We start from the raw sequence: 26,167 nt of genomic DNA, 5'->3' as shown, positions 1-26,167 counted from the left end.
AAATAGAGGTGAAAACTCAAGAAGCGACATTAAGTTGAGAGCGACGTTAACTTAGAGCAGTTCTGTTCTGGCGCTATTTTGACGCGGTGGAGCACTTGTCCTTGGAACTGGTTAAAAGTGCAAATTTATCCTGAAACTCCTCACAGGGAAAGTCTGGTTTCTTCAATCAGGTCATATTCATGCACGAAAATAACCTGATAATCAACGACAGGGGTAGAACTAAGTACTTATGTAGAAAAAAAGAAGAAGAAAAGAAATTAATCGAGCTTCGATCTACTGTCTCGGGACGGGCTTAGCCGACCGGTTCTCACTCGCTGATCTAATTTATGACGGGTCTTGGGGAAAAAGCTTGGTGTCAGCACGTAGAATGACAGGACGACAAAGGATCCCAAGAGTTCCGCTCAAGCTTCACTAGGTGCTATTCCTAGCCTGTTGCGACAATCACTGCTGCACGACGAACTGCTTCCCTTTTCTGTCTCGCCCTCCTGGGACCATTTTTTACCCCGCGATTTCAGGCAACCATGGTGTATTGTGGACGCCCTTCCACTAGCTGCAACAACTGCCGAGCCAAGAAGAGACGAGTAGGTCGATCCCTCGTTCCTAACAATATCAACTCAATTTATCATTGAATTTCCCCCCTTCACCTTGGTTTTGGTGGCCTAAGTAACACTAACACTGGCTCGGATAACGGTAGTGCGACAAGGCTGTTCCCGGATGTGGACAATGTCGACGTATGGGACAGCAATGTCCTGGCTATCGAGACCCCACGAGTCTTATCTTTCGAGACGAGAGCAGCCAGGTTGGTGATAAAGTTCGCGCAAGGATCACCAAGCGTGACGCTTCTCGTGGGCATACCCCGGGCTCGGTGGGTCCGTCGCAGGGTGCAGGATTACAAGTGGAACTAGAACAGGGTTTACTGAATGAAGATCCTGTATTCACTGACCATAGCCAGAGCATCGTGGGGAATGATGCCCTGCAAGTGAATAACACCTCCCCGGATTTTAATAATGCGAGTTCAAACGCGCTAGAGCGCGGTACATCCTCGTCCCGGTGCGAGTTAGGGAGCGAGAATGTAGGGAACGACGAGCAAGACAGGGCGGAGGGGAAAGGCCCTGATAATCAGAAGGCCATTCCCCCACCGTTTGCCCTGCCACTCGATATGATCGGGTTGAACTATTTTCTGGCACATTACGTCGTGCGACAGTCTCCGCCCTCACCTGGCTTTCTCGACTACGTACCCAGCATTCTCACACTAGACGATGAGAATGAGATCCTGCAGGGAGCCATTCTAGCCGTGGGCTTTGCTGGATTAGCCCATAGAACTTGTCAGGTCGATCTACGATGTAGATCAAGGGCCATGTATACGAGAACCATCAAACGAATGAACAAAGCCCTGACAGATCCGCAGACAGCACGCCGGCATAGCACAATCGTCACCGTCCTGGTGTTATCCCTCTATGAATTCGGTGAGTCTTCACTAAATGGATGGGATCAACATATCCAAGGTGCGACCTCACTGCTAAGGCTGCGGGGCAAGGCCCAATTCACCACTCCCATTGGCCTCCAGATCTTCAAGGACATCTTCAGCCATCTTCTGATGAATTGCCTGCGCATGGGGAGTGCAATCCCCTCACCACTCCGTATGATCCGCGCCGAAGCTGCCAAAGCAATCAGTGCCTCCGATCCCTACTGGGTTGCCAGTAGCGGGCTCGTGGAAATCATGGACCTTTATTCCCAGATATTGCCCGGAGGCTTTGATTTTATCCATAGTAGCGAGGCCGTGAGCAACGGAACTGGCGCCACAGAAAGACAGCTGCCTATCGACGAGCTCGAGCGGTACCTATCCCAAGCTCTAGATATTGACCACCGACTCGAGAGCCGATTCTCGGAATGCTCACCAGAGTGGCAGTTCACTGTCATGCAGCTCACTAGCCCGGACCCTACCCGGGTTCATGGTGACGCTTACCATAGCTATCACGATGCTGGAATCGTCGGAGTTTGGAACGATATGCGTACATGTCGCGTCTTGGCCAACCACGCCATCTGCCATCTTCTCCTAAGGGGAGCCAAGTCGGACCCCAGTTGGTTCTTCTCCAAAAATTACACCGATCAACTACAGGAAACCAGTCGAACAATGAGGCAAATTCGCGATGACATTCTGGCCTCTGTACCCCAGCAGATGAGCTACTTCCCCTTCCCCGCCCAGGCGCAGTTGGAGCCAGTGAACCTGGAGCAGTATTTCAATCAAATGACGGTACCGGGCACCAAGTGGTCTGATGATTCGTGGGCAACTTTCAACAGCTCACCTGGCTTCGAGCACTCTACGTATACAGGCGCAGGAGTTGGTGCGTATTTCGCCAGCTGGATGCTCTTGCTGGCCGGTTGTATGCACACCAACTCAGAGGACACGCGACAATGGATAGTAGCGCAGCTACGACACATCAGCTTGCAATCAGGTCTGGCACAAGCTGACTTCTTTGCCGATTGCGTTCAGTCAAGTAAAGTCCGGCCGCCGCTGAGTACCTAAGATGGATGAAATCTACTGTCACCGGTGGTCGGTAAAATTTGAACTTTCGCCCAGTTCTCCTCTTGGTCGTGTATAATTCTTTCCGATTATCTGCTTCTGAAGGCACGATGCATGTTAAGACATATAATTAAAAAAGCTCAATGCATTTGAATGCGGTACCAATTGAACAATGGGGGCACTATTGTCGCGACCGTAGATCGTCCCCTTCCTGGGGCTCGAACGGTGCTGGGAGAAGGACAATACGCTCATTAATTCTTCATTAGGGCTGTGATCACGAAATTATCAAGACAGGAAAACTAACCAACATTGTGCTTACCCGATTGGAGTAAGACACATTCGACCGACGACACTAGTCCTCCTCGGTTATACACAAATACACTGGCAACACTGCCCTCAAAGCCCTACTGAGCATGTTCCACACATGAACAGTTTTCAATCGGCCGTGCCCTCTATTCAGTCGATAAAGGGCTGCCATTTCATTTACGGATGGGGACAACACGGGCTCAATGAAAGGAAGTCTAGTCTTATCAGACAGACACGATACTAGCGCTGCTTTCTTGCAGAATCTATACCAAATACGAGCTATACGTCAGTGAGACTTTTACTCACCAGAGCATCATTGGGTCGACCTTCCTTTGTCATATTCATGAAGCCACCACGATGGGCTAGTTTAACGCTGTCATGCCTACTGACAAAGGCAGTGGCAGAGTTGCTAGCTTCCAGCAGATGGTATTGATTCCATCGGATCCCTTCCCCAACAGGGTCTAGGGTTAGTGATCAATGGAAGCTTTCCTAGCGAAAGGAATCTAGCTGAACTGTCTAGGATGGGCCTGAATGGCGAAGGGGCCGGAAGCAGTTATATCTTTGAAATCACAAACGGAGGAAAAGACAAAGAGACTCTTTATGACACCACTCTTTCTTAGGCTGAAGGCCGTTGATAGAGTAGGTAAGACAAAAATGGCAGCCTTTGTTCGGTAGCAAGCATATCTCCACATACACTCAGCCATCACGCTTGACCATCTTCTGCAGATACCCGTTGCGATTGTCTTCTTTTTGCTTCCCTTTGAGTACAGACTCACATAGAACGATGAACTTGTGAATATCAGGCTACAAGCCTGAGCGCCTATGGTTCACCCGCTATTGCCTCTCGCGTATAGAATAATATGTTCTGGGAATAGGGACTACTTGGGAAGGAGCGCCGCGGTGCGTAGCGAAGATATAAACTACTAGCAGGAACCGCTACATGTTCTTTCTTAAGCTAACAACGAGCAACCGATTCAAAATACAGGGGTTTTCAATTTGACTATTACTTGGTACCAATTCATTATCCTCCATAGTACGTGAGCACTAACTCATATCCGGCGAGGTCGTCAGCACTATCTCATATCCGGCAAACTCAACAGGATGATGGTCAACGTTAAGAAGCGACCCCTTCCCTTGGAGGAAATCGCACCCCCCCAACGTATTCCCCTATGACCGAGTGATCCAACGACTGAAAATGCAGCACTCTGTCACCACGCCCGATATGCCCAGTGACGTCGACAGGAGCCTAGAGGCCAAGGAGAAGCCTCAAGAAGAAGAACAGCCAGAGGCAGAGGGGGAGAAAACGGATGACGATGATGAGCGAGAGCCGATGTACGACAACACCGATTATGACCACGTACGTTTTGACCCAATTTGGTATGGGGACTACCCGGGGGACGAGATGCCGCTCGAGATAGCGGAGTACCTTGGGGAGAACCTAGAATACGGTATGCAAGCAGAAAAACTTTCTTGCCAAGGATGATTACTGATATCTAATTAGCACACGTTCACCAGATGGTCGGATCATCCCGGACGATCTTCCACATGTGTGGTCGGCCTGATGTGGTGCGGATGATCGACGATCCAGCCTATGTCATTGACGATGAAATTGTGGCTGTCCCAATCGGATGTTTCCCCGTCTCCTTTCTTCTCTCGCGCTACCAGGATGAAGGCATCTTTCCCTGGGACCATGTACCCGGACTGGAGAGTGGTGCAGTGAAAAAATGCTCGATCCCTGCCTCGGTTACAGAGACGGTGGCAGCGCAAGAGCTTAAGGCCCTTTATCCTTTCTCACGACCAGTGACTAGTGGTGAGACAATCAAGGTAGTGCGAGTCCAGCATAATCGAAACTTTAACAAATTTGAGAAGGATGTGACTGCTCGTTTCGCGGATGGCCTTCTGCAGCGAAAGGATACGTTATTTCGAGGGCTGACCCTGTTGGCTCTCGAGAAATGCTTGGCCTTCTTCCTCCCCGTTATAAGGTCAACCAACGCGGACAACGAGTTTGGGCCAGGGATCTATACCACGGGGGATCTGGCCACAGCCAAGGATTATGCAGGTAGAGCCGGTGCCATCATGGTCTTTAGTACACCTGACGAGCGGCCTCTGAACTGTTGGGAACCCACGGGCGATGAGTGGAGACGATTGACCGCGCGGTGGCTTGGCCTATCATTGTCCGATACAGACCTCTCTCCGGCCTATTATGAGGCGGATGTCATTAAAGGGGCCATGTCAGCAGATCAATCCAAGGGACAGAGGCAGAACCGGTTTTTGACCCCTGGCAACATCAAGCAGCAAGCTTTTGTCTCGTACCGTGGGTGTGAGAGCTTGAGACGAGAACTGAAGGCCATCATCTTCATCGAGTCGTCTAAATGAGGAGGTGAAACTGCTGTCATCATGGATCATTTCGTGTATTGTCAGGGAAATAGGAAACTTGGTCTAAATTAATATGTTCGTAAATTTTGCCCTCAGAAATAAGAAGCTATAGTATGAAAAGCTATGATGCACGATAGTAATTGACGGTAATCTGCGCGCTATCCCTTACGTCCATTGGGCGATAGGTCACAAAACCCCAATCTATATTTCCTTAACCTACCCCAATCCTGCTAATGAATACATTAAACTTCACCAGCCCATCTATCACAACATCCCACCCAAACCCCTCAAGCTGGACTAGTCCAGCCTCCCTAGCACCCTCAGGACCAAACGCCGAAACCTCAATCTCAACTCTCATAGCATCATGACCAAGACGACCAATCTGCACACATGTCCAAACGGGGTGGTTATCAGGCATTCACCTCTTGACATTCCGAACCATGGCGTCTTGCGCCTCCTGGTCCAGTTGGATATGATAAGAGTTGATTCTGTAGACCGGGCAACAACCATTGGCACCCGTGTCCTTGAGGGCGGTATCCATGTTCACGAAGGCTTGGTCGATCGTTCAGGTGCAAGCTTGGTGATGTTGAAGTCTGCATCATAGAAACCTCCTGTACCATTGTTAGTACCTCACACAGATAGGTGAATATGGGGATGTAATGAGTATTTACCTTGGCGGGCGCGGTGAACCTGATCTCCGGCTCAGACGGCGGATGAGTACCAGTGGGTTTTTCGGTTGGCTTCGCCGATGTCTTTGTAGGCGTATTGTTTCATGGAAACAAGCTTACGGTTGGATTGAAAAGGTGGAGGGAAATTCAATCCGAGTATTAAGTACCAGGTGCAAGGGATTGTGAAGAGGAAAGTAAGACAGGTGTGATAAACAGCAGTTGTTGTAGATGAAGATATCCGAGATCAAAAAGCAGATATATATAAGTTTTGCCTCCGCTTAAGAACCATATACCTCAGCACTTAATAGACCGCACATAAAGCTGGATGCGGAATAGAAATTCAGTCATTGGAAGCTTCCTCATACTCAAGCCCATCTTCCCCACTTTATCATGGCCCACTCTTTAATTTCATCCTTGCATGAAGAGGTTGATTAAGTGAGGTGCTGATAGGAAATGGAGAATGAGCAGCAATAACTGATAAATTGTTTCCAGTAGGACTGGGATACACTTCAAGGCTTCTGATTTGCATGGGTCGTGTGTACGTCTATAATCCATGGTTCCACGACATCGCTTGTAGGTTTATCTGGCGGCAATGGTAACAAAGTGGAGTGTTATTTGATGCAGTTAATTTTTTGTATGGGATGTACTTTATTCTTGGGGAGCATAGAAGGCCATGAGAGAGTGAAGGGCTCCCCTAGGTAGCAAAAGAACACAACTAAAGTGACCTTATGAGAGGGATGGTAGGAAGCGGTATAGAAGGTATCTGTAAATTGCCTTAGCGTCCTATAATCTGTGACCTGCCTGTAGAAATAACTCTCGTTGAGGGGAAATGGAAACTTGTAAGACATATCCAAACTTTTGTAAGGCAGACGCAACGTAGTAACCACAGAGCCTACTGAGTGAATTCACATTTGCCTTCTGACTCGTTCATGCAAAGAGCAGCTCTTGCACTTTCGAGATCCAGCTGATCTGATAGGCAGTGTTGTGCAGACTGTGTCCCCGTAGGTACTTGAGGAACGCAGGTTGCTGCGTGAGTTCGACTGTGACTTCAAGGTCTGGGAGACTCTTGCACTCTCTCGAATTCTTCAAGCATTTCCTGGTCTTGATCAATAGTCACTCACCTCCATCATTCACCATCAATTCTCAAATTGTAGTTATCCCGCCCCTCGGGAAGTCTAAACAGCTTTCTTGCTCCAAGTCAACGAAAGGCGTGAACAAGGGGTCTATCTCACAAAAAGGACGACATAATTCTCCTATAATCGAAGCCAGACACCGTCAACACTCAAGTATAAAAGGAGGATTCGTTCAAGAGAGTACCACCAGAGCGACCGGAAGAGAGCGCACTTCCAAATGTTTCCAATTTATGATCTTCAGGGAACTTCGTGTTGACCTTTAATGGCTCTGATCTGTCAATCGTTGAAACTATGGCAGCTACATAGAAATGGAAGCATTGGTTAGGCGATCGATCAAAAAGAAATCGAAAACCAACAATGATGGACTAACAACGAGAAACAACGGTGGAAACAAACTGAGCGCCCTATTTCCAGAAAGACAAGTGCTGGTAGGGTGGTTACATCGATCTGACTGGCTCCTAGATACCATCGCCGGAGTGCATATTCCTAAATATGCTGCACGCTGAGTAGGCCAATATATGAGGAAAAGTGCCTAGTAGTGCAGAAAGACACCAGCCTGTAATGGCTTGCCGTATTAGAAAGATTCCACAGGAATACATATTCAGCTGATATGGTGCGAGGATCCGTTCAAGACATAGGTCTCTTGAATGTTTTCCCGCCAAGTTCATGTCAAGGATAGTATTAAATATGGGCACACCAAGAGTAATGGCAACGTATACTTGGACATGCGTCATAAGTCAACTGTCAGATATCCCCTTTTCTCTCCTCTCTCCACAGAAAATGAACACCATAGTCGGCAGGCTGTCCAGCGATATGTACGGAAAATGGACTCCGCTGGCTGATGAAGAAGAAGTAGTCGGACGAAACAAAGGTCAAGCAGTTACATATGTCGTGCAGTCATCATGGACAAATGGTTCCTCTCCTTTCTCCATTCGCCACCGATTCGTCGCCTCTAACACCCCCGGCAACCCTTCGAACAACCATCCCCATTTCTTTAAGAAACCTTCCGACATCTCCCACCCCGTGATGTCCCAGGGTGGCGACCACGCAATAATGCCGCGTCGCTCAATCTCATCGTCTGGAAAGCCCTCGTATAGCCCGCCGATGCAGTCGGCCCACAACACATCCTCGTCAAAGGTGCCAGTGGCCAGGATCAGGCGGTCTCGTCCCTCGGGACACGGGAACAGGTCGATCCAGTCGCCGTGCGGCACCGTTTGTTGAAGGGTGGTGGGCAGGAGTGTTGAAGGGAGTAGGTCGGGCTTACTAGGGTAGGGGGTGATGTGGATAACTTCCTTATTACAGTCGAGCGGCGTGACGAGGATATTCGAGATTAGATTGCGGTTGACGGCCAGGGCGCGGAGGGCGTTGAATTGGAGAAGTGTGATGAGATGGTCTGGACAGAGGGGGAAGACCATGTTAAACTGATCTTTTCCAGGTTTATCTGGCAGCAAGGGATTTCTCGCATTATATAATTGCTTGATACGTGATGCTGGGACGACGGAGATGGATTGCTGCTCAATGTCCCAGCATTCCACCGGCGCTCGTGATTTGATCAGTGTCCCGGTTTCGGCACTAAATGCTTCGGCGTTCTTTGCAAGAGCTTTGCGTTTACCTACTGGACGATTAGTTATGATAATTAGATACCCCAAGATCGGACTACTTTGGCTGTTGATATGGACGAAAGAGAAACCAAGATCTTACTTACGGTATGCCCTTGTGTTGAGCCTAGTCTGTGCCCGTCTGCGTGCTGCGGCATCCTTGGTCCCGGTCCAGTCGTCTTCCCTGCTAATTGCCTGTACACGGTAAGCAAGTCAGATCTTCTTGGGTGATTGAAGGCGGCCTGGTACGTACCTCGGCCAATTGTGCCATCGACGTGAGTTGGATGCGTGGTGTTGTTGAATTTGCGGGCTGATACATACTAATCATGATGCTAGCGGACGTTTTGAATTGCAATGATGAATGACGTGAGTTTCTTCGGGTCGGCCAAGACAGTTTATGTAGCCTGCTCACAATGATGACGAGTCTGACAGTCTAGATCGCAGGGCATTGACTACCTTGGGTCATATGCATACTATACCGCAGCTGACTCAGACAGGACCATTGGTCACCGTTGCAGTGTCTAACTTGAGCAGGTCTAGTGTCATGCAACCTGCTCACATCGACAAACGCAACGTTATGATTGACCGTAGCTAGAGATTAGACTCGGCAGGAGGCCCACGCTTCATGCAGCTGGCTCACTTGCTTACTCGGAAGTCTCCTATTAGTCTATCTCTTTAACATGTACAAGTCTATTGTGACGTGATTGGCCCAATGGTCATGCAGTTTGCTCACGATATCTGACGCTTGGAAATAACATCCAAGATGGTACCTCGGACTTTGTTCAAGAAGAGCAATAAAGATCGTGGCATCACCTTGATTTCGACGCATGTTTTCGTATCATCAAATCATAGAATTCAATCCAAGACATTTAGTGACTCAAGTACTCGTTTTTAATATGACTTTCCATCCCGACACTCTCCCTAATCTCAAGGGCAAAGTATTCATAGTCACAGGTGGGAATTCCGGCATGTCAGTCTCCCTTCTCCTTGTCACCACGAAAGCCCTAATCGCTGATCCCACCAAATCACAGAGGCTACTACACCGTAACCCACCTAGCAGAACACGGCGCCCACGTCTACCTGTGCGCCCGATCCCTAGAGAAGGGCACAGCAGCCATCGCCAACATCAAGGAAATGCACCCCTCAGCTAACATCAACCTCCTGCAAATGGATTTCATGGACCTCACCAGCGTCGTCGCGGCCGCCAAGCATTTCCTCACCCTCGAAACAGCCCTACACGGCCTGGTCAACAACGCAGGCATCATGGCGACGCCCTTCGAAATCACCAAAGATGGCCATGAGGCCCAGTGGCAGACTAACTACCTGGCGCATTGGGTTTTGACGGAGCACTTTCTTCCTCTGATGCTGCTGACCGCCAAGGGGCTTTATCCTGGCAGCGTGCGCATCGTCAACCTCACTTCATCAGGCCATTTGGGCGCACCCAAGGGCGGCATCAATTTCAAAGACCTCTCACTCAAGGATAGTGGCCCTTGGGCGCGGTACGGACAAAGCAAGCTCGCCAACATTCTGCACGCCAAGGCTCTACACAAGGCGTACGGCCCCGGCTCTCCCAGTGCGCGGAACGGGGAGGGCGAGATCTGGGTTTCGTCCGTCCATCCAGGTCTGGTTGAGACGAACTTGGCCACTTCGGTGGAGGACTCGGGGTCGGGCATGACATGTGTTTTCTCGGTCTTACGCATGTTTGGGTTGATGTGGTCTGCGGATAAAGGGTCGTGGACCAGTTTGTTCTGTGTGGCGAGTCAGGATATGAAGGCCGAGCAGAGCGGTACGTATCTCGAAATTTTCCGACGGTTTGGGGAGCCGAGGTGGCAGAGCGATATGGCGAATGATTGGAAGCTTGTAAAGAGGTTGGAGGAGTGGACTAGGGAGGTGGTGAGGAAGGAAGGGTGGGTTTTATAGATTTGTTGTTTTATAGTATTGCAGAATCTGACCTTTCTTATTCACGTATACTTTTTCATCCTAACCTCAAAAATATGGACATAATTCCAGGTGCTAATATTATAACCGGATGAAAAGATTCAATGTGGTTGCTGCCGGCGTTCCACACGATAATTATGGCATGAATTCCGCCACTAATGTTGCTTTTCATCTGGTCATGGCTTTCCCACGAGCCAAGTCCTATCTAGGAACGCAGCTGGAGTTCCCGCATGGGTTTGGGTTATCAAACAACACTTTTAAAGTGTCTCCAGGTTCCATAGATCGTACCGTATTATTGAAGAACTCTGTCGTGTGACTATCACTATCTGGTGCTCTCATGGCTCTCCGATAAGGCTGAAGAGGCCAAAGAAACAAGTATGTGCGTTTAGCAAGTCATCGTTGCTATCGCCAGGTGAGGGAACAGTCGTGAAACTCCATATCTTACTATCTCTGGTATCATAGGAACCTATGTCATTGAGATACACCGAGAGACTGATATCATTATAGAGAATTCTCCCATGACAAATCATGAACACTGTTATCCATCTCCTCGTGCAGCCACGAAGGCAAGGCAAATTCAGCAGTCCAGGATGTTTCTCACCAGGGGCCAAAGGGCCGTCTTTCGCTATAAGATTCCGTTAAATTATAACAAATTATAACTTGAAGCTGCATAATATCTAACTACAACCTGCCTTTTCGCTTAGTTACGTATTTAATCGGACAAACAATATTCCGATCCTGTTCTCGGAGGTCGCGGAGCCACTAGCCACAATCGGTAATATTGACCCGCGGATTTCACGCCTCTTCTGGCGTCCATCTCATGTTCCTACCACCACCAGCGATCACCCACTGAGAAGCCGCATCATGAAACGGAATCACAGTGGAAGCCCTGTAATGATGATACATCGATGGAACCGACCACCTCTGTCGTGCATATCTTGCCGGGAGAAAAAACGTCGGTGCGATCGCAACCAGCCCTGCTCCAGTTGCACGCAGAGACATATCCAGTGCAAATATTCTGGACAAAATGAACATAACCAGTTCTCTGGGGGCCAGGGATCCGTAATAGCAACTGACACTAACCAATTTCGGAGGGATCCAAGTCCGCCGGCCGCTCCGGGGACCTCACGCTCAGTGCCCACTTCTCTGTGAGTTTGTTGTATTCTCCTGGTCGGATTTGTCGCTCACTATGTCATGGAAGAAACCCGGACGAGGTGCTGTATCGCCTCCAAAAGTTAGAAGAAGCGGTCTTCCGCAAGCCAAGTGAGGCTGCACATCTACCTACGGCATACCCAGCAAACATCGTATGTGCTTTCCCGTGTTACAGCTAGGGAAACAAATCGTAACATCTGTGACACCGTAGGAGGAGGAACAAATCTCTCGTATAGGCTTTACCCCAGTCAATTCACACGTCCGATCCTCTCACGATGAGGCTTATTTCAATACTACCAGTATAGCCAGGCATCTCCCACGAATAGATGAAGCTAGAGAGTTGTTCAGCCATTTCGTAGCAACTATTGGGCCGATGTTCGGAGTGCTCCACTTTCCTTCTACAAGAGAGCTAGTGGAGAAGACATATCAGACTATGCTTGAGGGCCAGGAAATAGGCACTGCTAGGTTGCTGTTACTTCTTAGTGTATTTGCTGGCTCAATGCTTGCCTGGACACCGCAGCTGCTGGAGAAACTGAACGCCACGCCAACAGAAGCACAAGCAGCTTTCAAGGTATACACACGCCTCGCAATATCGATCGTGGATCATCCTCACCCCATGGAGCCCTCCACTACTGCGCTCGCCGCTATGGCTACTTTGTCACATATGGCTGGCAATTCTGATAACTATCCTTACAAACTTCCTTTAATCCGCTTCCGTTGCTTCTCCATGGCACGAGCAATGCAGATCCATCGCTTAGATACCCCGAAAAGCCGCGAACAAAGAGAGTTGAAGGGATACAACCCAATTGAGCTCGAAGTCCAAAGACGGATCTGGTGGAACATGCTGGCGAGCGACTGGTGAGTCTAGTATACATTTAGTTCAACCTATCACTAACGAGCAAAGGCTAAACTCGTTTTCTGGCGGTCCCCAGGAAGGAGCATACTTTATCCAGCCAAAGCACATGATGGTCAATTATCCCACTAATACTGACGACGAGTTTATTACGCCAACAGGGATACTGCAGGACCGTCCCTTATCCCAACCCTCCTCACTATCCGCTTTTATCTACCGTGTGAAACTCGCTACTCTTTGTCGCGAAGTCGTTGATGCGATGCCATCAATTTGGCTGGAGGCACAAGAGCCGGATTACGAAACCATCCTAGCGCTAGACAGGAAGTTTCAGAACTTCCTAAGTGAGCTTCCAGCCTTCTTCAAACTAGACCCCGACAGCATTGAACAAAGCAAGACAATATGTGAAGAGCGTCCCTATATCCCGGTCCAGCGAATCAGTCTCCATTTCAGTCTACACACGCGCCTCTGCCGGCTCCACCGACCCTACCACCTTGAAGGTGTGACAAACCCAAAGTACTCATATTCTCACCGGGTCTGTATCCAGTATGCGCAGAAAGTATTAGAGTTACGACGCTTAATGGACGATGCGGGAGCACGGATTGGATTGAAACCAGGACGCTTTTGGACGACAAACCAGCATGCTTTTCTGGCCGCTCTTATTCTAGCTACCGATGTTTCATTTAACCCCGACGCACCAGATGCGGAGGCTCGGAAGGGTAAAGTGCTTGCTGCTTATGAGACTCTCGAGAAGTCAAAGGAAGAGTCTAGTATCCTGGTAGAGACGATCCAGAAAAATATGCAGACTCTTATGTCAACTCTCCACAGACAGCGACCACGGCGCCTTGATTTACAATCAGACATTACGGGAATACGTAAAGATACCCTTGTCTCGCCTAGTGAAGCCCCTCAGAACAATGACAACTCGCAAGGTCTTTATAATACATCTATGTCTAGTCATGCCATAAGTACAGTGCAATGGCCAGCGACGGAACATCCAATCCTGGTTGACGATGCGGCTCCTTACAGGAACGTTCCACCTGAGCCAGGGATGCAGGAGGAAGACTGGGACCAGCTATGGTCAGACTTTCTAGCGGTCGCCCCAGAGCTCGACATCCCACAGTGGAACTCCCTGTTGGATGATATGGACTTCAACTTCGGTGAAAGCACATAAAGTGATAAATGATTTACCCTGATCTGGTTTTTGAGTTTGCACTAGACGGGCTTTCAAGTGGTCTCTTTCCCCTCATACTTGCAGTTATACCTGCTTGACCTGAGGGTCGCTCTTACACTTCCCAAGTAGACGAAACTCTGCAGCACTCGAGAGCCAGTGACCAATCACTGTTAACTATGACGGGACAAGCTCATCGTTCCGTCCCGTCCCGTCCCGTCCCGTCTATCAATGTTCTGTAAGCTAGGCTCTACCAAACGATTAAAACTTGTCCATGCCGCATGCGTGAAGACCTGGTCGACCTCTCCATGGTTGGTTACACTCTGTGTTACAAAGCTATGTCTTTGGGGGATGGTGTTGACTGGTAGCAATGGCTTGCGCTTGTGTAAGCTACGACATGATGAAACCCTGCCGACCAACGAGGTGTCCTGGCCGCTGAGGTGCGACCTGCAAGCTCTATGTCACCGGGAATGTGCCAGGGGAGGGTAACTCACAAACGAACTGGAGCGACGTCAATGCAATCGGACCGTTACATATACAACACCACGCTGGTCACCTTGCAACACAAGTGCACAGGGACTATGCCTGCGATATACAGTGTGGAGCGTTGCCCAATGTATATAATATCAACTCGAAACCTAAGTGTTAAGAATTTTTCGTGTTCTTCTTGTCTTTTTCCTTAAATTAGCAGTGAAAGATCCTCATCTGACGACTTAGTATCGTTCCTATCTCGAAATGTGTGAACTACTCTGCGAGCGATATAACGGTCGTCACGGTTGCGGCCACACAGTGGCTAGGGACTATCAGCGTTGCAGCGCTGCTTTTCGGCGCTCGAATCGACAGCTATGCTTGCCACCAGGTGGCCGACTGCGTGATCTTGACCGTGTCGTCGATATAGAGAATGATTACTTGGATGGCCCATGTCCTGTTTGTAGGGGCGAAACGCCGCCGAGTTCGGAAGGCTCTGAGCTTATGTTTATCGTTTGAATTTCACGTAAGTATATGAAATAGCCTAGGTATATAGCACTGACAATTCTGGAATGTAGCCCTCATTTGAGCTCCAGCATTAAGGAGTAAGAACGTCGTAGAGGACAAGAACGGGGGATAATTTGGATTGGTCACACAAGAGCAACCAATGAGAGTGGGATGCAGAGTGATATTCATGTTTCTACCTACGATTGTCTCATTGTATACTTGGCCCAATCAAAAGAGTCTGTCTAACGTATCAATTTCGCTGATCTTTCTGTGCTGATCTCCCACCAAGCAAACATTGATCGCCGACAACATAAGAGCAATGACTTCCCTCCGGCAAATCGTACAACTTTTTGTTCACATCCCTCCATTTTACCAAGATGGACCATCCAAAGCGAGTAATTCTACGCTTGCAAGAAGCGGACCTCGACGAAGCAGATCTCTACGAGCCAGTTCGACTCTACCTCGAAAAGAACGGTCGCTCAATCGAGGAACTTGATACCGACCGTCATTTCGTCCACATCCAACCCCCGAACCCTGATATACCGCAAGTCGACCCAAAGCTACATGTGGTGATTGATCTCGAGGCAGAAAAGTACACTGGCAAGCTCGGCCCTGATTTTCCCTATGAGGTATACCGTGTTCGCCGCATGGATGGCAAGTTGTGCGTTGTCTCCCTTGCGTACCATTTTATACCAACAATTTCCCATTGATCTAATGATTGGTCCAGAGTGATGTTCGGCTTTAAGGATGGAGTCTGGTACCAGAACTTTGTTCGTAAGCTCCGGTCGATTATAGATGACGTGTATCCATGGGGGAAAACAAAACGCGATCGCAGGTTCTCCGGTAGCACAGGTGCACAGGCCGTTGGAAGCTGAAGTGGCACGGAATTAGCGTGAGAGAGGTCTCAGAAAGCGTTGTGGGCTTGACGCCACATGGCGCTGGATTATTGTTTAGGTTCTTGGTGGCTGGATACCTGACGTGATGTATATTACTCAACAACAGGGATCCTCCTGGGAGTCGTGTTTTTGTTTCAGCATTATTGGTAGCTATCGAGCGGTAGACTTTCCTCTGAACTCTGAAAAACCCTTTCAGTGGGGAGAACTCAATGCATTGGTATCTCTACTTCTGTCTAGGGATATGTGCACATGACCCTTTTCTAAGGGCTCAACCCAGTGCATTAGCGAGACATCGCTCGTGAATTAAGACTATCGAAGTGGGAAGTAAATGGTAATCTAATATCTCTAAGTGATAAATAAATATATGGCCATGAAGATCAGCAACGAATACCTACGGCCTCTATATTTCCTCCATATCAATATCGTAAGCCATATGCTTCTGTCTCCATCCCCACTTCTCCAACCCTAACGCCCAAGAAGCCCAAAATGCCATCCCAACCACAACTTCCTTCGACCACAAGCCCCAGGGCCCAGTCGTCTTCCGAACCCCCGCGTTTCGGGAAGCAAGCTTGTAGATCTCGTTCACTCGGGGTCTCCTAATCTCTTCATATTTCTTGTACACCTCCGTCAGAGGTCGACTGTGGTCTTCCAGTAAGCGAGCAAGCAGAAACGTGTCTTCCAACGCCATAGAGACGCCCTGTCCCGCGTGTGGCTGCATTGCATGCGCCGCATCACCAAGAAGCACACAGCGACCCCTATACCAAGCCCCACCAAGTGGCAGTCGGTAAACCGGATAGAACTTCATAACGTCGGTGTTCTCAACGAGTTGTTTTAGTAAGTCCCCCCAGTCACCATGCACCTTTTCCAAGATCTGATGCATGTTTGATTTAAATCCATTCAGCTCCTTCTGTCGATACACCTCCCACCCATCTCGACTATCCCCGGAATCCGGCAACGGGACCTCCTGCGACAAACCCCAGGACACCTCATCACCTGCTGCCGTCGCGAGCATCACCATAAACATCCCTTGCTCTGTCAACGTTGCACCGATTCCTGAAACCTGCGCTGCAGCAGAAGAAGACAGCCTCGACGTGGGAACAAGCGAAAATAGTCCCGAAAACCCAGAGTATTCAGGCCTCTGATTGGGATCGACATACAGACGACGCACACAAGAGTGAATCCCATCGCAGCCGATGAGTATGTCTGCTGTGTCAGTACTACCGTCGGAAAACGTCATAGTCACACCAGAGTCGCCGTTGTCGTCAATGGTTGTGAGCCGCTTCTTGAAATAGATGGGGATTTGGGCTTTGTACACCGCATCCAGGAGGACATCTACAAGATCTGTTCGCTTTATTCGAAGGTATCCGAAGCCTGTCTGTGCGCGCGCGTAGCTGACCATATCTTTCTGTTCGCCTACAATTCCGCCTTGTGCGGAGTGGATGACGAGGTTACTCTGGCTGCTACCCCGCGCGTGGAGGGCGTCATAGACACCTAGACGGGAGAATAGTTGGAGACCATTGGGCATGATGCCGATTGCACCTCCGAGGGTGGTTGGCTCAGGTCGGAGTTCATAGATGGTGCATTTGACGTTTGTGGTTTGGTGGAGACGCAACGCGGTCGAGAGACCCGCAGGACCTCCTCCGATAATGATCGCCTGAGACGGTTAGTAAAGGGATAATCGATATAATAATGTAAACATACCTTACGATGTTCAGACATTTGTTTTAGAATCCGTGTTCCTGTTGGTAATAACGCTGATGGAATGATTATCATAATCCTATATGGGTGGCTTTAATACTTCGAAGCTGCGGAATGTCCGCGGGCATGTCCGCGGTACAAGTTACTAAGTAAGGCTAGTACGTCCGCAGGGCACCAGTCGATAATCTCTCATGCAGCATACGTACGACTGCTGACAATGCCACAAAACGCCATGTCAGTTGAAGATCTTCCAGGTTACATTATGGACGCAGCCACACGTGTCATATGCGGCATTCTGTAGCGAACGTTGATCTATCCAGCCTACTAAACCTGTCCGCTTTCAAGTTAACCTATGTAGCTACTGAGGGCATGTTACTCGCTTCTCTGGCGGAGGGCCTGGTCAGTGCACTTTTCTCTCTCTCCTCTAACGTGAATATCAAAGTACTAATGGGACGTCCATGAACCATATAGAAAATATGCTTGTTTAATAAGGTCGATCCCAATATCAGTTCGACCTCCAGATGCTGGGTACGGACCCCAGGCTAGTCCCGAATAGGAAATGTGGCCTCAGGAACGCAGTCCTCCGCACCACTCAATCCACTCAATTCGAGCTTTGGCATTTTGCTGGGCCAGTCAAATGTCCCCATATTCTCCATCGGCGTCGTAAACTTCCGTTAATTAGTGTTTAGTGCTCTCACCGAAGTCATACTAAGCCATCTGTTACTGGTTGAATCGGTGGAAAATTCTTTTTTCCTCTCAACGGCCATCGAGAAGAATCTTGCCCTCAGAATGTTCCTTGCTGAGTTCTAGAAAGACGCTCACTGTCAAAATGATTCAAGTGCCGAGCGCTACGGCAGAACGCCCCTCATCTCCAGATGCCCCAACATTCGACAAGGATGCCGCATTGGCGGTGGTGAGCGACGAAGCGCAGGAGATCGACCCGGCAGTGGAGAAGCGTGTGCTGCGCAAGATCGATCTATTCTTCATGCCAGCAATGTTAATAGGTAGGTTTTTAATATATGTCTAAAGTTATGTACCGTTATTAATGAGGTTCAGGATATGGATTTGTATACTGGGACAAAGTCAGTTGTAATGAGTTCGATAGTCAAAGAAGAGTCCGAGCTGACTTGTTTAGGCTATCTTGGGGAGTGCATCTCTGTTCGGTATGACAACTGACCTGGAACTACTTGTTATCGATCATACCACATCGCCTCCGTCCAAGGACACATCGCGACTCAGCTGGGCCACTTCCATATTCTATTTTGGAATGTTGGCCGGCTTGTACCCGATGACGTTTATCCTCCAGCGCTTCAAAACGCAATATGTATTCGGCCCCATTGTGATGCTCTGGGCTATTACCTGTGCCGCTACAGCGGGTGTCAAGACATGGCAGGGTTTGTTTGTACAGCGATTCTTCCTAGGTATGGTTCTTCTCGTGTTATAACTATCCAACCCCCTTGCCAGTGGTCAATGTCTCTGACGGGGTTTCAGGTTTTGTTGAGAGTGTGGTTCCCACGGGCTTCATGACTATCGTGAGTAGCTACTATACACAGAAGGAGCAAGCCATGCGTCAGGCATGGTGGTTCTCCGGTACTGGGTGGTTCACTATTATTGGCGGTGCCTTGAACTACGCTTTCGGCCAGATCAGCTCTCGTGCACTGAAACGTTGGCAATACATTTATATCTTTGCCGGTGCGCTTACATTCCTGTTTGGACTATGGTGCTGTATTATGCCCAACTCGCCTGTCTCTGCGTGGTTCCTGACCCCGGAGGAACGGGTTGTTGCAGTGGAGCGACTGCGGAAAGGACAGACGGGTGTGCGATGCCAAAAGATTAAATGGGATCACATTAAGGAGTCGTTCCTGGACCTGAAGTTGTACCTTGTTGCGATAATGATGGCTTCTGCGTGAGTATCTTCCACGCCATCACATAAAACTATTCTCACATGTCACTAGGTATACGATCAACGGTGCCATTTCCGGTTTCGGTCCCCTCATCGTGTCAACCTTTGGCTTTAACACACTGGATTCGATCTTATTCCAATTCCCCGTTGGTGGTGTTTGCGTCATATTCATCCCATTATGCGGCTACATCTCGTCACGTATCCCGAACACACGCATTCCCATGCTGGTTGCTTGTTGCCTTCCTGTCATCGCTGGATGTGTGATCATCTGGAAGTCCGAATGGGGATACCAACCCGCAGCCCCTGTTGTGGGCTACGCATTGACGGGGTTCTTCGGACCTGTTGTCAGTCTAATTATCACCCTTGGGGCCAGCAATGTGGCGGGTGCTACGAAGAAGACCATGGCGGCCACGGTGTTTGTGGCTTACACCGTCGGTAACATCATCGGGCCACAACTTGTCAATAGTAAAACCGTGGGCCAGCATTATCCGGAGCTGTGGACGGGTATGGTGATTTGCTATTGCATCACCATTGCTGCCGCAGTAGCCCTGTATCTGGTGCTCTGGAGGGAGAATCGGCGCCGGGACCAGATGGACCTCGATGAGAGCCAAAGGGATAAGCTGGCGTTCCATGATCTGACTGACAAGCAGAACCCATTCTTCAGATACGTTCTGTGATCGCAAGCCGAATGTGAAAAATAGAATAGAATGCAACTATAATTAAACACAGGTATATCACTCAAAGGGTATACGCCGATTTTCCAATCCCAATATGTGAAACGCAATATATCAAGCGTCCGACTCCTCACAAAGATGGTTCTGAAAGCCCGAGCCATCATCCCCCGTCACCACCACCCACATCACCTTCTGCGCAATACGACTCTCTTTCTTCTCCACTTTCTGCAGATGTTCTTTACCCTTCTTCATGATCTTCGTAACCTTCTTCTCCCTTTCCCTCATGAGCTTCTCCATTTGCTTGTCCAGCTTCTTCATCTCCTTGTCCAGATCATCCTGAATCATGCCCCTACCCTGCAACGACTCCCCCAATGGGCCATCCATCCTCTCCCTAGCCCTCTCTTCAGCAGCAACCTTCGCACGAGCAACCTCCTCGATCTTCAGACTAATCTGCCGCTCCGCCTCATCAGCCTCACTCATCAACTTCCCAGCCTTCTCCCTCTTCCCCACAATGGAACTATTCTGCCTCTCAGCAAGCCAGCTCTCCTGCTTATCAGAAGCCCTCTTTATCCAATTCTCCTTGCCCACCTCACCCGCCTCCTCATAAACAACCGGACAAACAAAGTCCTTCAAAGCCTCCACCCTCCTCAATTGCGGATCATACTTCTCCTTCTCCTTCTCCTTCTCCTTCTCCTTCCCCTTCCCACCATCCCCCAAACCCTCCAAATCCCCAAACTCCTCATCCCTCCCCCCACACTCCCCAAGTTCCAACACCTCCCCGGGAATCCCCACCTCAGCCATCATAACCTTCGTCCTAAGCACCTGCACCCGCAACCCCCTCGGCCGAAACAACTCCTCATTCGCCACCCGCATATACTCCGTCGTCCGTCTCTGCGAAACCTTCACCGACCCATACTCCGCCGCAGCCGCCAACCCCAACGCAGCAATCTGCACCTGCAAAACCGGCACAAACACCGCAGCCTTGCTGGTCGTGCTAATAGCCTGGATGTAGGGGTTTGCTACCCAGACGGCGTTGAGGCCGTCGATGAAGGCCAGGAAATCGGCTTTGGGGATTCCGTGGCGTTCTAGGGTTGGTGGGTAGGCCCGCGCGAAGGGGCGGTAGATTGTGCCGTGGATTGAGTGGGATGTTTCTGTTTTTTTTCTTGTTAGTTTTGGTTTGTGGTGTTGGGGTTTAGGTAGGTAGATAGATAGTAGGGGAGAGGGAAGGGGAGGGAGACATACGGGGTATGACGACTGGTTTGGGGAGGATGGAGGAGGGTCGATAGGCGGTGTGGGATGTTTGGTTTTGGATTAGAACTGTTGGGGTATATGCTGGTAATGCAGGGTTTGTATTTGTTTCCTCATTGTCTTGTTCCTGGTCTTGTTCCTGGTCTTGATGTTTACTGGTGTCGGTGAGATAGGGGTCTTTAGTGGGGGGTTTCTCCTCTGTTGGGGTTTGGGAGGGTCGGGTTGGTAGCGGTGGTCTCTTCTCTTCTTCCATTGTACTTGAGTTGCAGATATGTAGGTATGGTTATTTACGGAGGTGCTTAGAGGGCTATTTTTTGAAAGTTTGTATAGAGTCTACTGCGAGTTGTTTTGGTGTTGGGTTTTATGTGGGGTTATCAGGAAGCGGGTGGGCCAATCAGGGAGCTTGAGATGTCGCTTGTGATGTCAAGGATTTTCTAATTGGAAAGGACATGTACTTTGCCACAGACCAACCTGCTCTTTGATATGGATGACCTTGGTGTGGCTTGGGTAAGAGGGTTGGAGAGGTACCAAAAGGGTAAGGTCTGTATAAGCGTCATCGAGGGAATATTGGGCGTAGAACGGATGTGCGGTTTACGGTGATAGGGGGAACTGCGGGGCAAAACGAAGAGAAGAGAGAGTTAAGGGGAGGAAAGATGTGGGAGAGAAGAACAGAAGAAAGGGAAGAGAAGGAGAAAAAAAGAAAAGATAGGTGTATGGCTGAAATTTTCAGTCTATTAGGCGCTATACAATCGCGCAAGTCTGGATACTAGTCTGATGGTCATAACACGTAAATCAACCACTTATCCCCATGGTTCACTCTTCCTCTTCCCTCCGGGGTGGTCCGTCGCCAATATCAAGATTATCCCATTTCTCCAAAAACCGATCCATACTCACGTCGGATTGTCGAACCTTTCCCTGTCGGATTACTGTCGAAAAGTGTGGATAGAAACTGCTGAACGATTGCGAATCCCGATTGCGCCAAGTCTGCGTCTCGAAGTCCAAGAATAGGGCGTCTGTTTCCGGCGGCAAGGATACCTCCGTCTGCTGTGCGGTTACCTGGATCATGCGAAGAATGCCCTTGGCGAGACCGAAGCGTCGGGATAAAGCCCGCGCAAAAATACAAAGCTCAGTGAAAGCTTTCCGATTTTCAAGTGAGTCGAGGGCTTCGAGAAGAGTGAAGAGACCGATACTGGCCCATTGGACGGTGGATGGAGCGAGACGGTCGATGCCCCATTTCTCACGGTGGATACTGAGGATCTGAGCGATGCGTCTAGCGGTTGAGAGGCAGAGGTCTTTGGCGTTCTTCGCAGTCTCCGGGGTTATAGCTTCGCCGCTGTTTGATTGGAGGAATCCAAAGATTTGCATGACATTTGTGTGGTAGAACAGGCTAGAAGAGATAGGTTAGCAAGTAAAAAGATCATAGCGCGTCTAATTCGTCTAGTGGACTCACTGTAAGCTAAGAATATGTGGTACATTCGCATTTTCCAGGCGTAGACATTCCGGTAAGTTCGCGTACCAACCCTGTAGCTGCTGGTATATGTCATTGATGATGGCGGGGATCTCGCATTGAGGCGGACTGTTGTCAGGGTCATGTAGAGCTCTACTGATTCGGAGCGTGATGAAAGAAAAGTCACACCACCGGTCGAATACGCAATTATGGTGACCGCGCACCGGCTGCACTAGCTGAGGATAGGGAGACCATACATCGAGACGATCGTCATGGTTGATAGGCACACGCGGTCGCGGAGGGGGGGTGACATCTATGTGTTTCATCAAGGACACCGCGGCCGTCCTTCAACCGTCAGTTTGCTTGTCTTTCGCCATGGGGAGATTTAGCATACGAAGATATGTTGTAAGCTCCCCACAATGTTCGGTTGACCACGCTCTCGATCTGCCGCACCGATTCCGTGTCGATAGGAAGAGGCGGGTGCGAAGAAGCATACTCCTTCGCGGCTCGCATAGCAAGGTCCATATACATCCATCCCACGCGATCTTTACCCATCAAAACAAGCCTGGAATATGTTAGCCAAGAACCCTCACGGGAAGTCACCCAGACCGACCGTATAAATAGCACAAGAAGGCCTTGTATAGTCGGTATACTGCTTGGCACCTCTTCCTCCTCTGCTTCGAGTAATCGACGGGCCTCTTCGTAGAAGTGGTCGCCGCGAGAGAACATATCGCCGGGGACGGTAAAGACTTCGGCGTAGTCGGAATAATACTGAGGAGTGGCACCAATCAATAAAATTCTTCGTGTATTGGTTTTGAATCATACAGACTACGCTACGTACACTCGCCTCTGAGAGGATGGCATTCACCAGAAATGGCGAACAGAACCGGCAGTTCAAATTCCCTGCCTGCATATCGCGAATGAAGGCATCCTTATCTAGCCAGTCAAACCAGGGGTAAGTCCATGTTAACCACAAGGACACCAAGTGTGACACTAGATCGTCATCGTCTGTGACTGTCGTCCAAGGCTTCGCGGGAACCTTGTACACGGGGATATCGGCGAGGCGGCGCACTTCGAGCATCCGCCGGGGAATTCGAGGTGCAGTCCCCTCGTTCCCATCGTCGTCGTCTTCGTCTGATGGTCGGGAGAGCTGACTCCGGAACTCACGCAGCTCGGGTGATCTTTCGATCTCCGCGCGAGAAAACTGTTGCTCCAAGAACACTGCAATTTCATCAAAGGAAGCATTACTCCGGATGAGGTTCAGTAGTTGTGCAATGCGTGTATTCTCACTCCCTCGCAAGGCACCTATTAGGTGTAGCAAGGTGTCCTCCGCTTGTTCAAGTCGATCCAGCTTCCGCTTCATGGCTAACTTTCGACGCATATCCGCCATCTCATCAACCACACATTCAATGCCATTGAGAGTGCAATGCTCACACGGTGGATCCCCTCGACACTAGCAACATCAGCCGTGGCGTTGGCACTCTGATCGGCCAAGGACTGTTCCCGATAGTCCTAGTTATAGGAACGTATAGAAAGGTAAGGGGAGGAGTATAGGACGAACGCGATCGAGCACAAAGCAAACTCACCTTGAGCTTTTTCAGCTTACACGCCCTACAAGCGGTAGTTTTGTGTTTCCGCCCGCGGACTACATCGTCGCTAGAACTGGTTCGTCTGGGGGGTTGACCAGGAGCCGGTGCGAGAGGACGAGGCGAGGACGACGATGACTTCGAATCGGACATAAAGAGAAGAGGCGCGGGCCGATGGATCGGAGGTCGGAATGGCGCAGTAAAATGGTACGCGATAGAGGCATGAAGGGTGGCGTTAGATATATAATAAAGCGCAGGTTTCCGGGACTACAAGTGGTGGTGGAAGCGGCGGTACCCCGAATTGGTACAGACGCATCTTAAGGAAATGAAGTTGCGGGCGAATGATTCTGGAAATCTTGTTTTTAGAGGAATTCCGCGGCCCCACGACAGCTGCTCTTCTCCTCCTGCAGATCTCCAAATCTCCACTCGGAGTCGGCAGTAAAAGCCACCCAATCAGGTCCCGTGACCTAGCCCTAGCCTCGATACTAGTTGCCCAAAATCTTCAATCTCAAATGGATTCAAGACTTCCGGTCCTCTTGATAGGTCCTAAGAACCATCTGCCGTACTCCGTACACTTGACAGGCAGTGGACTCTGTTCCAACGCAATGTTTCGGCCGTAGAACCGCGGATCTAAATCCTGTGATAGGGCGGAAGTTGGAGCTTGTCCGAGCCTTCTCCATGCCCTAATTTAGCACCCGAACTACCAAAGTCTAGAAGTCCCCAACCAACTCTACTAGGTAGCAGGTACAGTAACAATCCTTTGGCCCGATCCTGTGATCTTCTCCTTCCTGTACCTTAAAGACGGGGCCCTACAGGGATGTAATCCGAATCATTGGGAATCCAACCACCCCACCGTTCTTACGTCTCACGTGGAGGATAAATTAATTCGCCATTCTAGAATTCCACCGACCCACGGGGGAGCTTCACTCATATTTGCCACTCTCTAAAATTTGCCATATCACCCGTCCATCAATGGACAGATCTATTTGTGACTAGGAGATATCGAATGATGCTTGGACTGTGACAGTCGCGAGATCTATACCTCCCTGGTCGGTCCACATCAAAGCAAAGACCATCAGACAAACGGGTAATGTTTGCCGATTCTACCGATTGGCCCTCTCATTGGACAATCTTTTCCGCCCCGAGTCTCAACTATCAGGCTTGTCATGCGGGTAACAGAAAAAAAAAAAAAAAAATAGTGAGACAAACCTTACGACCGAAATCATACTATTGTTTTAGTGCCTTTTTCATTGTCAGTGCTAGTATCGTGACTTGTCATCGCCAAGATCCTTGCGCGAATTGTTCCAGGCCAATGAGGTTGGCCCGAGATCCTCCGTAATGGACCTTATCATGGATCAAGGACATGGAACTTCTGCAGACAAACAAACAGCGAAAACTTCTTGGGCATACTTTGGCCACAAATGTGGGAAGGTGGTAATCAGTGACCAATGGCCGGGGTATGCAGAATGTGGCATTTGTGCATACAGATCCCCATTGATCTTCGCGCTAGGGTCAAATGGTGTCCTGAGCGTGAAGCCCATTCTATACTTTGGGTAACTGGCATGATGATCTGACACTGATCCCATCCCAACTTTGTCTTTAGCGCCATACTAATGCCTAACCCATGCACAATTAATTCGCCATATGGCCGCGCTAAACTGGTGGCCTATAACTTCTCAACTATATCACACTCTCGAGTGCACTGTGAGGAGAGCTTAGCCGCGGTTGTTGTTAACCCTATTTTCTTTGTTCTTCAACGATCGTCCATCATAGAAACATTTTTTCCATTTAGACATAACCAATGCGAGTCTTTGGTATCCAACCCCAACCTGGAACCACCATTGCCGCTCTTATCCATGGACCTAACAGGAGTAAGGAGATTGATGGGTCTAACCGGATCTGAATACGGGCCCAAAGGCACAATTTACACGATGAAAGAAACTTTATCGGCCGAGTCAGGATTGCACATATGCGGAGCAATCCCAATTCCAGGTCCTTACCGACGGTATTATAGGCCTGTTCCA

General features: G+C 49.5%; 10 protein-coding genes across 10 annotated transcripts; 6 read left to right on the top strand and 4 right to left on the bottom strand.

The window, feature by feature from the left end:
- Positions 1-733: 733 nt before the first annotated feature.
- On the top strand, positions 734-2,527 carry AO090009000530 (uncharacterized protein; the record flags this gene model as incomplete). The annotated part of the gene is made up of 1 exon (XM_001816922.3): positions 734-2,527. The coding sequence occupies one exon, from the start codon at positions 734-736 to the stop codon at positions 2,525-2,527; it is 1,794 nt and encodes a 597-aa protein (XP_001816974.3).
- Positions 2,528-4,025: 1,498 nt separating this feature from the next.
- On the top strand, positions 4,026-5,206 carry AO090009000529 (uncharacterized protein; the record flags this gene model as incomplete). The annotated part of the gene is made up of 2 exons (XM_001816921.1): positions 4,026-4,278; positions 4,332-5,206. The coding sequence occupies 2 exons, from the start codon at positions 4,026-4,028 to the stop codon at positions 5,204-5,206; spliced, it is 1,128 nt and encodes a 375-aa protein (XP_001816973.1).
- A 2,673-nt stretch (positions 5,207-7,879) lies between these two features.
- AO090009000528 (DUF3425 domain-containing protein) lies at positions 7,880-8,933 on the bottom strand (the record flags this gene model as incomplete). Its single annotated transcript, XM_001816920.3, has 3 exons — positions 7,880-8,619; positions 8,713-8,800; positions 8,859-8,933. 3 exons carry the CDS (start codon positions 8,931-8,933, stop codon positions 7,880-7,882), a joined length of 903 nt encoding a protein of 300 aa, XP_001816972.1.
- Positions 8,934-9,501: 568 nt separating this feature from the next.
- On the top strand, positions 9,502-10,525 carry AO090009000527 (uncharacterized protein; the record flags this gene model as incomplete). The annotated part of the gene is made up of 2 exons (XM_001816919.3): positions 9,502-9,575; positions 9,637-10,525. The coding sequence occupies 2 exons, from the start codon at positions 9,502-9,504 to the stop codon at positions 10,523-10,525; spliced, it is 963 nt and encodes a 320-aa protein (XP_001816971.3).
- A 2,135-nt stretch (positions 10,526-12,660) lies between these two features.
- Positions 12,661-13,719, top strand: AO090009000526 (fungal specific transcription factor domain-containing protein; the record flags this gene model as incomplete). Its single annotated transcript, XM_023235635.1, has 1 exon — positions 12,661-13,719. The coding sequence occupies one exon, from the start codon at positions 12,661-12,663 to the stop codon at positions 13,717-13,719; it is 1,059 nt and encodes a 352-aa protein (XP_023088691.1).
- Positions 13,720-15,068: 1,349 nt separating this feature from the next.
- On the top strand, positions 15,069-15,840 carry AO090009000524 (uncharacterized protein; the record flags this gene model as incomplete). Its single annotated transcript, XM_023235630.1, has 2 exons — positions 15,069-15,320; positions 15,694-15,840. The coding sequence occupies 2 exons, from the start codon at positions 15,069-15,071 to the stop codon at positions 15,838-15,840; spliced, it is 399 nt and encodes a 132-aa protein (XP_023088690.1).
- Positions 15,841-15,987: 147 nt separating this feature from the next.
- AO090009000523 (FAD-dependent oxidoreductase) lies at positions 15,988-17,306 on the bottom strand (the record flags this gene model as incomplete). Its single annotated transcript, XM_001816916.1, has 2 exons — positions 15,988-17,241; positions 17,289-17,306. 2 exons carry the CDS (start codon positions 17,304-17,306, stop codon positions 15,988-15,990), a joined length of 1,272 nt encoding a protein of 423 aa, XP_001816968.1.
- Positions 17,307-18,114: 808 nt separating this feature from the next.
- Positions 18,115-19,865, top strand: AO090009000522 (putative MFS transporter; the record flags this gene model as incomplete). The annotated part of the gene is made up of 5 exons (XM_001816915.1): positions 18,115-18,289; positions 18,342-18,367; positions 18,421-18,706; positions 18,777-19,191; positions 19,241-19,865. The coding sequence occupies 5 exons, from the start codon at positions 18,115-18,117 to the stop codon at positions 19,863-19,865; spliced, it is 1,527 nt and encodes a 508-aa protein (XP_001816967.1).
- A 111-nt stretch (positions 19,866-19,976) lies between these two features.
- AO090009000521 (uncharacterized protein) lies at positions 19,977-21,363 on the bottom strand (the record flags this gene model as incomplete). The annotated part of the gene is made up of 2 exons (XM_001816914.1): positions 19,977-21,013; positions 21,105-21,363. The coding sequence occupies 2 exons, from the start codon at positions 21,361-21,363 to the stop codon at positions 19,977-19,979; spliced, it is 1,296 nt and encodes a 431-aa protein (XP_001816966.1).
- A 560-nt stretch (positions 21,364-21,923) lies between these two features.
- On the bottom strand, positions 21,924-24,296 carry AO090009000520 (Zn(II)2Cys6 transcription factor; the record flags this gene model as incomplete). The annotated part of the gene is made up of 5 exons (XM_023235610.1): positions 21,924-22,497; positions 22,561-22,902; positions 22,952-23,328; positions 23,387-24,010; positions 24,144-24,296. 5 exons carry the CDS (start codon positions 24,294-24,296, stop codon positions 21,924-21,926), a joined length of 2,070 nt encoding a protein of 689 aa, XP_023088689.1.
- Between the last annotated feature and the right edge of the window lie 1,871 nt (positions 24,297-26,167).

The sequence above is a fragment of the Aspergillus oryzae genome, chromosome 1 (genome assembly GCF_000184455.2).
Source record: "Aspergillus oryzae RIB40 DNA, chromosome 1".
Taxonomy (NCBI): domain Eukaryota; kingdom Fungi; phylum Ascomycota; class Eurotiomycetes; order Eurotiales; family Aspergillaceae; genus Aspergillus; species Aspergillus oryzae.
Note: the sequence above shows the minus strand (reverse complement) of the source record. Positions and strands in the feature narration are given on the sequence as shown.